Source organism: Bidens hawaiensis, unplaced genomic scaffold, assembly GCF_021521415.1.
Source record: "Bidens hawaiensis isolate Kalapana, Puna unplaced genomic scaffold, B.hawaiensis_p1.1 tig00029887_1, whole genome shotgun sequence".
NCBI classification, from domain to species: domain Eukaryota; kingdom Viridiplantae; phylum Streptophyta; class Magnoliopsida; order Asterales; family Asteraceae; genus Bidens; species Bidens hawaiensis.
In genome coordinates, this window is record NW_027494964.1 from 72,492 (window position 1) to 86,451 (window position 13,960).

General features: G+C 36.8%; 1 protein-coding gene across 1 annotated transcript; it reads left to right on the plus strand.

Moving 5' to 3' along the window:
* Positions 1–6,863: 6,863 nt before the first annotated feature.
* On the plus strand, positions 6,864–10,333 carry LOC143579627 (protein LOWER TEMPERATURE 1-like). Its single transcript, XM_077062875.1, has 6 exons — positions 6,864–7,030; positions 7,889–7,934; positions 8,141–8,249; positions 8,377–8,441; positions 8,834–8,934; positions 10,015–10,333. The coding sequence occupies exons 1-6, from the start codon at positions 6,923–6,925 to the stop codon at positions 10,081–10,083; spliced, it is 498 nt and encodes a 165-aa protein (XP_076918990.1). The 5' UTR covers positions 6,864–6,922; the 3' UTR covers positions 10,084–10,333.
* Positions 10,334–13,960: the final 3,627 nt, after the last annotated feature.

Genomic DNA, 13,960 nt, shown 5'->3' on the forward strand with positions numbered 1-13,960 from the left:
TGATTGGGGCGATTGAATTCAAAATTTTTTTAGGGAAATGAAATTACTTTTCAAGTCTATTACTTCGTAAGAAGTTCTTTGCTGTGTTTAAAAGAAAATTGATCCAACCTTGGAAAATGATATATATACTGACTATGTGTGCCTAACTAGTGAAGTTAATAAGCTTAAAAGGCTTTAGAACAGTCATTGTATGTCATGGTAATTTTAATGGTGCGTAAAAGTAGATGTGATACTAACTTAAATTTACTCGAATTTATGTGGAAACCTCTTAAGAGTTTTGTATGTCTTCATACATATCTTTTCGAAGGATAGGCAGAAAAGCAACTACCCAGTCATACACGAGCCCGTGAGTGTTCTGATTCCCGTGAAGAAAGCATTTAAAGACACTGCAGTGATCCAGATTCGGGACTTGCAGTAGTTTAGTACTCCGATGAAAATTCTTAGGTTTGATTAAAAAAAAAAAAAAAAAAAAAAAAAAAAAAAAAAAAACATGTATAATTTTTGTACTTATGAGAAATAGTGACAATAAACACGAGAACCGAAACTTCTCAAGATTTCTCAAGTTTGGAGTAAGAAGAAAACGGGAAGCAGACAACGAGTATCTACAAGTTAATCAGACACTATGGGTCGAAGTCAATTCGGGGTGACTTGGGTATAGCCAAATACGCTTTGAGAATAGATAGAAGGCATCATTACCTCTGAGTTGTTGCCAACTTAAATTTTTGAGCTTAACTGAACCTTAATCCGTATCACAGAAACAATGAAAACCATTTAAGTTATTACATGCTTACAACCTGTTTCTCTATGTCATAATACAGCCAAACACGGATCCAAGTGACAGTCACATAGTTAGTATGATTCCTGTTCGGATCTTTTCTAAAACGTAGTGGTCCCTGACTAGACTGAAATTTGATCCCTTATTTCGTTAAAATTTTATAAGTATTTTCTGTTTTTGTAGTTATATTTTTATTGTTGGTTACTGGGTCTTGATCATTTTTGTTTAACTCTTTTTGGTAACTTATAAGGATATATTCAAGATTTTTTCAAACTGAAAGGGCTGTTTTTGTAAATATCGGGCGAAGTTGTTGAATCGGCGAAGTTGTACTTAACTTCGCTTAGGCGAAGTTAAGAATAACTTCGCCTGAACCAACTCAGCCCTATAAAAGGGGTTTTCAACAGTGAAATTTTTTTTATTAACTTTTTTCCGGCGAACTTATCCTTAATTCCGGTTAACCTTTTTTTTATACACTTTCGATTTCGATCTTTTGTTCCTTGTTTCTACTATACTGAGTGGTATGTGTTGTCGATTTCATTCTTTCATTCACTTTATACTTTTACCCGGTTAGAGACCTCGGGTCGTCTAACCCTCGAAACCAAGTTTTTTCGACCTCTCGTTACGTGTTCATGGACGATCTTTTCATCCATACACCTTTGAAATATGTTGTTCTTCATGTTTCTATCGTTTAATCGGTCCGAAAACATCGGATTTCGACCTCAGAATCCGAACAGTCGCCGATTCTGTTTCAGGCGAAGTTATGGTATTGGCGAAGTTAATCTCAACTTCGCCAGACGCTTAAGTTCGCCTAGGGCGAAGTTATCCACAACTTCGCCTGGGCGAAGTTAACCACAACTTCGCCGTGGCGAAGTTATCATCAACTTCGCCTTGACAAAGTTATCCACAACTTCGCCCTGGCGAACTTAACTGTAACTTCGCCGTGGCGAAGTTATCCTTATCTTCGCCTATATCCTTTTCTTTTAACTGTTTTTTTTTAGACGAATTTACTGATGATGCGAAGTTGTCTCCAACTTCGCCTCAACTTTAATTTCGCCTGTGTATCTTACATCACAACTTCGCACTTGCTACACTGCGAACTTGTGAGTTACGTAAAACGTCTCTAACTTGATTTGTTTTGTGCAGATATGGCTGCTGTTGGAGGTGCTGGAGGTGATGATGGTGATGAGCAACGACAATTCTTCCCAGCTCATAACCAATACATCACTTTGGATCCAGACGCACGAGGCGTTGAAGACTATAGGGAGATTATCACATTTCTCCAACGATCACGAGTTTTTCACGCGATCACTAATACACTACCCATATCTCTGCCCAACATTCAAGATTTCTGGCAGACGGTGTATTATGATTGCAGACCGGAGCCTCCAGTGATGCGAGCAACTGTCAATGGTCATGCCATACAGTTTTCCTCGGAAGACATACGGTTGGCTCTGCAGTTCGGTGTAGAAACGAGAGACGACCCAACGGAATTCGTAGCTCCTTTCCGTGACGGAGCATACTTGAGAATGGGTTATTCGGGTCCGCTGGGGGACTCGCAGAGGAGGAAAGGCTTTCTGCTGGACCAATGGCGCTTTCTGATGCACGTGTTAATTGTGTGCATGTCCGGCAGGAAAGCAGGAACAGACGGGATGGGTGCGACGATGCAATCTGCCATGACGGCCCTGACTTACAATCGTCGTTACTCTTTTAGTCAGATGATTTTCTATGAGATTGATCGTCAGAGACGGGCGACGGCGCGAGAACGATTTATCATGTATCCGCGATTTCTTCAAATGATTATCAATCATGTCGCTCCGTCTGTACCGCAAAGACGCCCTATCAGATACGTTGAGTGCGTAACAAAACGTATCTTTGCTCAGTGCAGAACGTCGAGCACTCGAAGCAACCCTGAGCGGCGTCCCAGGCATACTCCACTTTTCGGGTATCTCATTAACCCGGAGTATGTTCCTGCAGGAGGGGACGAGTTCAGGGATCCGCAACCACATCAGGCGGCAGCACCTCATGCTGTATCAGCTGCGCCTGTTGTATCTTCTGCTGCTGTGCCAGCTACTATATCTCAGGCTGTGTCCACTGCTGAAAACGTTGATCTAGATGCTGCTTTTAGTGGACATGGTTTGTTTGATATGGATGTCTCGGGTCCTCAGTTTATGGATGTTACCAGAGCAGCTACTTCGGTAGCTGACTCTGATCTAGACGAGACGTTTGCTGAGGCAAGAAGACTTATGGTGTCTCGTGAACGGACTACGGGAAAGAGGCCGAGAACGGTGGGGGAGGATGAGGATGAAGTGGATGAAGAGGAGGCAGTACAGATTGTGCTAAGACGCTCAAGAAGAGAACAGAGAGGGATAGGTTCGGGAGCTGGAGAATCTTCAAGACTAGTACGTTTTGCTCCACCTGCCTTATCTGGTATGTCTCTTATTCCTACAACTGCACAGGTTTCAGCGATCGAGACGTCGGCACCAACAATTGTGTCCCTACCACCTCAACCGCTTAATCCACCGGTGGTAGTTGCACGGTTTGTGGAGTCGACAATCACCTCTACTGCAGGGTTACCAAGTGTACCACCTGCGGTCACTTCTGCTGATGTTCCACCAACTCCATTGCCTACTTCAGATACCGAGAGGATTCTTTCGCTAGAGCGGATTGTTGCTGAACAGTCAAAGACTATTGACCGCCTAGTGGAATCCAATCAACTACAAGCTGCCCTCCTGGTAGAACATGGACGAATAATAGATGCCTTCAAGGATTACTTGGCATCTCAGGGGGAGAAGACGTGTAGGGGCGATGAGTTGAGAACGAAAAGACGAGAAGATCATGACGATGATCCCAATGCACCTTCAGGTGCAGGTGATGAGCTGCCAAGAACCTCTCAGGCTCTTGGAGCTTCCACAACTGAGGGGGAGTCTACAAATGCAGATGATGATGATGTTGGAGTTATGGGTGATGATGCTGATGTTGAGGACGTTATCGATGCTTTAAAGGAGTTGGATGATGAGGAAGACGATGAGTTTATGGATGATGACGACGTGTTGCCCGTGGATGAGATTGAGAGGATTGGGGAAAAGATTAATGTGGAAAATGTGTTAGAAGAAGGTGAGATAATGGATGATGATGTTGAGCATGACATTCCCGAAGTGGAAAAGTCGGGTGTTGGTGATGAAACGGTGTTGGATGAGACGGTGTGGGAAGAGCAGCCTAGATGGAAGGAAGAATATGCTCATTGGTTTGTCAAGACCAAGAAGCCTGCTGTTCCAACCATGTTCAGAAAGAGCTACAACATTAAAGGGTATGCAGAGGCGAAAAAGGGGATTATTTGTTGGATCTATGATGAACAGCTCAAGTTGTTTGTGGTGAAGCGTTATGATGGCGTTCAATATTTCAAGAGAATGTTGAGATCGTTCAACACATTGCCTGAATGCGAAGTAAAAGATTTGGCCAGGTTGGGCCTGATAAACCGAAACAACGACAATATGGCTAGAATGATTGAGAAGATAATGTGGAAAGAAGGAGTAAAAGAAAAGAAGTTTGAGTTGCTAAAGCCACAAAAGGGAAAATTAGTGAAGGATACAGAGAGAGGTATGAGAGCAGATGGTAAACCGTGGATGGTGATGAAGTACAAACCAGTCCGATGTATCAAGGAGGTACCCATGAAAGCTATGCCTCGAGATGTGCTGAAAGATTTGAAATGGTGGTTTGTGGACTGTGAGACTGCAGAGGCAGTAATGGAGGACGAGGATGAACAAGAACTGCTTCGGGTTTACGACCCGATGCATCTTGTTAACCTGTCGCAAGCTGATCTGGAAGTACTCAACAACAAGAAGATCTTCTACATTCCTGCTTGGAAGGATCAAGCTAGGAGATATCAAAGTGTAGTGACAGTATGTGTGAAAGAAGGGGCGCACGCTTAGAGATGCAGATTACAAGACTCGAGTTTTGAAGAATCAAGATATGAAGCTACTGCCAAGGGGGAGTCTGTTGGTACATGTTTGTCAGTAGTTCATAGTCTTGTAATTGTAATCGAGTCTGTATTGTAATTGTGTATTTGATTATGTTTTTGTTTGTGTAACTAGCGAAGTTGTCAACAAGTTCGCTCAGGCGAACTTGTTGAATATGCGAAGTTACAGACAACTTCGCCTGTGGCGAAGTTGTCGTGTATATATTGATTGTTACAGCCGAATCGTCGGGTGAAGGAGTTTAGGGTTTTAGTCAAGTGTTCGAGTTTAAGCAGACGTGTTTGCTAGTTCCAGTGTCTGTAATAGTGACTACGAGTCACGTGTTCGGTTAATAATATTACGTGTTTGATTCATTGCTTGTGTTATTCTATATCTACACTCGTAACCTACTTACGCAGGGATTCCGCACCTGCGTTGTTAGAGAACATCCCGTGTACGATCCGTCCAGGAACCTACATTTGTTGTTTAGCAAGATGAAGATAACGTAGAGATGCTTTTTAGGATACAAACTTAATTAATTATTGTTGTAATTTCGTTATACCTGATGTACTTAACTGTAAATGTTTTATTTGAAATTATTAAATAGATATGGAAACTTATAATTTTGCATGATAGTAACCTTTGAAAGCTGTGACAATCAGCTCACGCCCCCGCACTTCCGCCGTAGGTTGGGGTGTGACACGAATGTCTTCAAAATTTTTGTTAATGTGTTATCGAATTTTGCTCAAATGAGTATCCGAGAAGACCAAATGCTTCCGGCATACAACATTTACTAGAAGCACGTTCATTAAAGCACGGATTTCCCGAAATGCTAGGAAACATTGATTGTATGCATTGGGCTTGGAAAAAATGTCCAGTGGCATGGAAATGTCAATACATGGCATGGAAATGTCAATACACATGAGGTCTTAAATTTTATAATCTAAAAGTCGAAGTCAATCAAGCAAGGCAAATGAGCAATCACTAGCGATTCATATTTAGCTCGTACTCAACTCATCTACTACTATTCTTAAATGTTTGGGAAATGTCAATACACAACTCATCTACACACCGAATCAATTTTATTCTTAAATTTTATGAGATAGCATCAAGTCACAAGCTATTTGAACTCTCAGACCAAACAACTCTCAATAACAGTTTAAAATTTGTTTATTAACTTCATCAATTTCCCAAACACATATTGTCAAAATAAAATAATTTTTAAATAAAAAGAAATTGTAATAATAATTAAACTAAACTCTCTAAACAAACATCATATATAATTCCCTCTTCCTCGGCACTTGTGTAGTCATGTATCCTCTTTCACTATTCGACGACGCAATATAAAAAGGATGTTTCATACTATATTAAATGATACAATCTCATGTGAACTCAATTCGGATTACAAATTATTATAAAACTTATAGAATCATTACATAACATTGCATGGTGAGCCACGTAAGCCTTAAGCTGCGAGTTAGTTGGACGAGCCCGGGAAGGAAACTTAGTCACGAGAATCAGGAACTTAGGACAAGTAACAATCAATTAGATTTTATAATCTACATAGCAATCTTCGAACTTTGTCAAGTCCCTAAGTTGTGAGTTAGTTGGACGAGTCCAGGAAGGTAACTAAGCCACAAGAATCAGAAACTCATGACAAGTAACAATCTCTTAGACTTTATAATCCACATTGCAATCTTCAGACTTTGCCTAATCTAGTCCATAAGTTGCGGGTCTATAAGATGATATATGATCACATGAGTAAATGAACTAACGAAGACCAATCGGAATTAGTCAATACTCTCTCTTTTCTCTTTTAAGTTGATTTAAAAGTTAAAACACGGAAAAAAAAGAACGACACGAATCAAATTTAAAAACATTGAAAGTCTTGTAGCTTAATATAAACTATAAATATTACAATCTAGAAACTAGAGTTAATTCGATTCATTTACAAACCAAACCAATTGCATATTGAACTCAACAAATTATTCTCAACAACATTTTTACAATTTGTTTGCTAACTTCATTCATCAATTTTTCAAACACATATTGTCTAAATTAATAAAATTTGTAAATAAAAAAAAACCTACTACTTAACCTAAATAAACATCATATGAATTCCATCTTCCCGGGCACTTTGTAGTCAAACAATTTCATCTCCACCGTCCGCCGGCGCTAAATCAAACCCGGCGCCATGGACGGACCTGCAACTCTCTCCAAGAACCCCAACGGCGCCTCAAAGTTCCTCATCGATCTTCCTTCCAAAGACCTCTTCTCATCACCCGTCATTTCTTCCAATTTGGTACTTCAAAAACCCTAATTTTTTTCATTTTTTTAAATTATCGCAATTCAATCGGACCCTTTTTACTTCCGATGGCGTAGAATCCGAATCCAGCTTCGGATTTGATCGATGACGCTTGGGTAGTTTGAATTTGATGAAATGCAACTCAATTTTTGATAAAAACCCTATTTTTTCTCAGTTTATTTTCATTTCTTTAAATTATTACAATTCAGTCGGACCCTTTTCACTTCCGACGGTATAGAATGCGAATCGTGCTTTGGATTTGATCAATGATGTTTGGGTAATTTGAATTTGATGAAATGTAACTCAATTTTCTGCAATTAGGCTTTTTTTATTACGATCATTGTTAATTCCGTTTTAATCGATAAACCCCAAATTTTCTCTATTTTTTTTTCATTTCTTTAAATTATCGCAATTCAATCGGGACCCTTTTCACTTCCGTTGGTATAGAACTCGAAGCTAGCTTCAGATTTGATAAATGGCGTTAAGTTAAGTTGAATTTTATGAAATGTAACTCAATTTTTGTAATTATGTTTGAAATCGTGATTCAAATGAAATTCGGGTTTGATTAATTGCATTAGATTAAATTGAATTTGACGAAATGTAAATTGTTTTCAATTAGGGTTTTTTAAGCACCCTCCAAATTGTTGTAATTTTTTAACTTGTTAAGATTATTAAGTTTTTGTTTGACAAGAAATGAACTTGATTGTTAAAGATCTATTGTTTTAAACTTGTTATTATCAGTCATAAACACCTGCCAAATTGATACACATAAATTTAAAAATGTGTGAAGTTTTAAATTTGTGGGACATTTGATATGTATTTATTTTTGGTTGTTGAATATATGTGATTACGCAGGGCACAATGAAGGTCTATGTACCTGTGAAGGACACATCACCTCCAGGTCAGTATCAAAAATCTTATCTTTTTACCATATATTCAAATGACACAATTCTGACTCTCATTTGATTTGCTGTATTAAAATTGCGATGCACTTTTACGTCACGTGTGGATAGTGAATTGTGAATGTGATAAGGATAATGACAATAAAGAAATATTGAATGTGGCATGTTTAACGGTAAGAGTTGACTCGATGTTTTGTTTTCTCAGAAAGCCAACTTATAAAGACGGATCAAGTGAACATACTGATTAGATCGCTTGTGCTTAAGCAACAAAGTTCAAAGGGGTCAAAGAGTACTGGTGAAAACTCAAGAAAGAGGTATTTTATATATGTTACATGTAATCTTGAATTTTAATGTTTGACACACGTCTTCAAGATGTTAAGTATTTAGTTATTTGTGTTTATTGCTTATTGGTTGATAATCATATTACTATTCTACTTATAGGGCCCCGGAAAAAGCAGCTGATGGCAGGGCTTCAGCTAAGAGGACGGCATCTACAAGCCAAAACGGTACGTGTTAAGATTCAGGTCAAAACTAGTAATTTTATAAGTACGAGTCAAAACTGATCCGAAACACAATTTCCATAAATTGTTAGCGTTTCTACAAAATCATATTACTCCATTAATAGTTGATAACTTTTTTAATAGCATGATTTTGGAGGGTTATGCATTAAAAAACACTTTGGGTAACATTTCAATTTTGGTACGCTTGACCTTTTTCTCTCAAGCTAGGTGTTTTTTATTTTGCTTGTTTGACCAAATAACCGGAATTGACCCGTTCATAAGTAATGAGTTGAATTGCAACTGTTACGTAAAATTAAATTAATTGATCTATTCATTTGGTAATATGGTGGCAAAAGTTTTCATTATGATGCATTTAGTGACATTTCTTCATCATGTAGACGGGTCAAGAACAAAGTTACCTGAAAATCTTCAAAGTTTGACCGTTGAGAGGCTTCGAGCGCTTTTGAAGGAGAGAGGTCTCTCCGTCAGAGGTAAGAAGGTATGTATAACTTGCATTATACAATTTTTCTTCACACTGAAAGATTTAAGATTCTTTACTGCATTTAAACATCACATGAATTATCTATCATTTTATTGCATACAATAATCACTTGAATTTTTTATTCGTATTATTCAAATCATGGAATTGATAAACATAATCTTGTCTTGACACATAAGATTTAGAACTTTGGTATTATGTTATGTTATAGTTACTTTATTTTGAATCACCAGTTTCATAATTGTAATAGATCGGTAATGCTCCCTCCAAATTAAGAAACATTGATCAATGTACAGTTGAAAACAAGTCGAGTAAAGTCGCATTTAATTTCAAGGATTAAATGCTTCATTATGCCAGAAAATAACCTAATTTAACATTTTGAGATAGTGACTTACATGCTATTATACCCACGGGTGTGCATATATCGGCCCATCATATTAAAAAGATCCAAACTGTATTTTTATATTGGTTTTCAAAATATTGGAACTGATGATAACTGGGTTTGGATTTGGACCGGACTGGACACCTTTTTTCAGATCATGGGCAGAGAACTGGACCATACAAGTTTTCGGTTCGGTTATGTAACCACTTCTTTTTCTAGGGGTGTGCAGGAAACCGAAATAACCAACTTAAACAAAGAACCCAATTAAAAACCGAGAGTTTGTTTTATTTTTTTAAAAAACGATTTTTTGGTTGTATTTTGGTTTTGCTATCAACTGAAAAACTGAATAGGCTGCAACCAAACCGGAAAAAAAAAACAAACGATTTTAAGTCGTTTATTAGAAATTATTAAATGTCAGTAGTCCAAAAGTTTGAAGTCCAAATGTGCAAAAATTAATCAACCAATCATGTTAGTCAACAAAAATAGTTAGGCCCAAACTTTCAAACTCAATCATTATAATGGACCTTTTTTCTTTTGGCCCACAATTTTCGAGCCCAACTGGTAAAACTGAAAAACTGAAACCGAACGAAACCCTCAAGTCTGTATTTGGTTCTAAGTCTTCTTTTCGGTTCCCTTATTTTCTATTCTTCATTTGATCTCGCAATTAGATTAATATGATATGGTGTTTGTGGTGATAGGATGAGCTGATCGGACGGCTGAGATCAAGTGCTGCTTCAGCAAGCTCATCTGCAGCCAACTCGTTGTAAGGTTGTGAGTCAGTATGTAATAACATATATACCTATATTTATATATTAAGTGCACCCTCAAGACTCTTACTGGTCCCAAATTACTTGTGTTTTTTGGTTGCATCAGTGAAATTAGTTGTCACTTTAACTGTTATTTAATTAGAAGTTTTGTGCATGTGGATTCTGGATGTGACCTACTACTGGCACATGGGGTGTACTGTACTGTTGTTATCTTTCTAGTTCATTTTGGTAATACAGTTATTTTGATTCTCGTGTGATGTTAAGTTTAGCCTTCTTAGACCGCGGGGACTCAGTTCAGAGTAGATGTCAATCAAAGCTCGGGCTCGTTTATTATTTAATAATCAAATTAAATACATTTATAATGATAGTTATTATATAAATACACATAATTTTTATTCTGGTTTTAGTATTTGTTACATGGCATCTTTAATTTAGCTATTTTTATCGTAGCACTATATATAATAGTAGTTAATATATAAATACACATATAATTTATAAAATAAGAATTATATAAATCATAGACTCGTTTAGGATTGCGAACTAGCTCTAGAGTGGACTGTTTATTAAACAAGCTTAGGCTTGAGCTTGGGATAGTTTACGCTCAGCTTAGCTCAAGCTTTTTTATAGTCACTCTCAGTTAGCGGCGTGGATCGTCTGGTCATAAACGTACAAGGTATTGTAAAAATAACATAACCTAGGGGCGTCAATATATGACACGACTTCAAACAATAAGGTTTTCGGTTTGTCATGTCTAACCCATTGTGTTCGGGTTGACTTCTTTTAACCATTTAGTTAAAACATCTTTGCCCAACAATTCATTTATTTACAAATTGATAAACAAATTTAAAACATTTAACCCTGTGATGGTTCGAGTTGTACGGCTCTAAGTGTGTGCAGGTTAGGATTGTTTTGTTCACATGGATAAAACTATAGGCCGTATTTGATATTTCTGCTAAACTTGTCAATCGGGTACTATTGATACGACAAGGAAAACACTAGTGTTTTTATACCGATTTGTTGCTTTGACAAGGGTATTGTATTTTATTTGGATTACCGATAAAGTAGTTTAAATATATGCTTGAAGTTAATAAAAGATTAGTTTGAACCTTAGTCACTTTCACGTATATTATCATATTAACATATGGTCTACTTTTTTAAGTGTATAATGTGTTAGGCAGGATTAAAAAATCTAAACAAATACTATTCAATTTGCTATCTAGTTCTTGGGTGGTGTGTGTTTGGTAGTAAGTTTTAAAATTTAATAAATAAATGAAAATATTCAAATATAAATTTTTTTTGGTATTATAATAACTAAATGTATAAATTGTATCTTATATTTAAATGAACAACGAAAACTGATTCATACACTACTACTTATGTAATAGAATATAAAATTAAGGTGGTTTTGTTTTATGAATGTTATTCTTAGTTGATACTTTTAGTGGATTAGCAAACGAAAAGTAAAACAAAATCACTTATGTCCTGGGACCAGTGATTAAGTGGCAGAGATAAAATTTCTTAAATATTCAAAGATTCTTAGTTCAAGCTTACCACGTGATGGAGCACCCATCACGCGTGATGGGTTTATCAACACCGCCACCACTGCCTTATCAAGCTTGATGGAGGAGCTTTGCGTGATGGGCATCACGCGTGTGATGGGGTGAAAACCAAGGAATCTAGCCGTTGGGGTGACCGTTGGATGAGGGTTGGGAAAATTAAAAAAAAACATATTTTACCTATATAAATAACTACAATATATCTTCAAAACATACACAAATCCAACTCAAAAACTTCCCCTTCATTCACAACAAAAAAATATGGCATTTCCGAATTACTCACATCCCTTAGACACCGATAGCTCTTCGTATTCGGACGATGACATTCTCGAATGGTTCCCGTTGCTATATAACGAACTTGAAGGCCCGAGCCGTCCAAAGAAAAAACCCACGATCTCTAGCTACGTGTATGCATGCATCATATTACACAATATGTTAATAAAAGAAGATGGAAATGCAATTTCTCCAGATTGGGTACCGGATCCTCCGACTCAAGTTCCCGTTCCCGATGATGTCCAATTAGACTTGCGGGATGAAGATATTCATCATCGGTTGAGATGGGATATAGTTGAGCTTAAGGTTCTTTAGGTTTGGAATTTCCGGATTCAAACGAGGAGTAGACGTTAATTGTAACTTTTATTTTTTATTTCTAATTTTTAAGTTGAATTATGTTCTATTAAACTATTGTTTTTATTTTTTAAGTTTTAGTAAAATATATATATTTTTTTAAGTCGCAAAAAAAAAACAAAACAAAAACAAAAAAAATTCCATCACACACCACCACACCACACCACCACCCTTAGTAAAAAAGTAGTAAAAAACCATCAGATGTGATGAATTTGGGGTTGGTGATGAGGCACCATTTGATTGGGTGGAGTGTGTGATGAGAAACTTCATCACATCCACCACTCCTCCCCCCTTAGAAGTACAAAAAATTCGTCTTTCAAAGAAAAACAAAAACACAATTCACTTATTGAAACAAAAATGGCATTTGTAAATCATTGAAGCCTCCCTAGCATAGATATAGCCGGTTTAAGATATTGTGTTTCCGTTTATTGTTTAAAAATTTGGGTTTAACTATTTAGATGACGGTTTAGAGCTTCAAATTAACAAGTTGTGTAAACTGAACTTGCCATTTAATATTTATCGTTTCTTGTATGTATAATGTGTTTAAACCATATCATATAAATAAAAGTAGTTCAATCTGAACCTATCAACCGACACAATTGATAACCTTAATAAAACACACCAATAATTTTTTGCAAAGAATCTTTGTTTCTTACAAGGTAATTGTAGATATTGGGAAACACAATGCTTAATTGGGTTACCAATAAATTGTAATTTTAACATATTCGTGAACTTGATAAAAAAAATTAGTCTGTACACGAGTCATTTTCACATGTATTATCCTATTATTCTAAGGTTTACTATTTTACTCTGCAATTGTATAATGTATTAGCCATGTTTCAAAACTCAAAACAAATACTATTCAATTTATGATCTTTATTCTTATTGTTAGGTAGTGTGTGTTTGGTAACAGTAAGTTAGTTGACCTTATCCAATGACACATGATGGTTAAAATCTTAAGCTCTTAAGTTCGAAACCTAATTCAAATGGGTTTTCCTACGGTGGTAGATTTCTTCCTTGATGGTGTTCTTGGGTGAATCATGCCTGGAGCGTCAATCAATATAAACGGTTAACATCCCGTATTGAAAGGCTCAACCGGGAATTAGGGGTGGTTTCAAAAAGCTTAAAAGAACAGTAAGCTTTAAAGTTAAAAGAAAGAGTAAATTGCGGTTTTCGTTCTTGTGTTTTGTCCAAATATGCTATTTTAGTTCAATAGTTTCAAATTTGCGATTTTCGTCCCTGTGATTTCATTTCACTTGCAATTAAACCCGAACACACTAACGCCGTTAAATTTGATCGTTAAACTCATCAGTGTGCCCCTTACGTGAGGGGCAATATTGTCCTTTTTTTCCCGAATACAACCCACCCCCTCCCGTGATGTGCTTGCGAATTAGGGTTGAGGTTTATTTAGAGAGGAAATGACAAAACTGCCCCTCACGTGAGGGGCACGTTGATGGATTTGACGATCAGGCTTAACAGGGTTAGTGGGGAAGAGTTTAATTGCATGTGAAATGAATCCACATAGACAAAAATCGCAAATTTGAAACTATTGAACTAAAACCGTAAATTTAGACACTGTTAATAAAAAAATGAACGAAAATATAATTCACATGTCAATTTTACAGTTACATATCAGAAACAACTATTTTGTTGTTTACCTTTGTCAAACGAAAATATAATTCACATGTCAATTT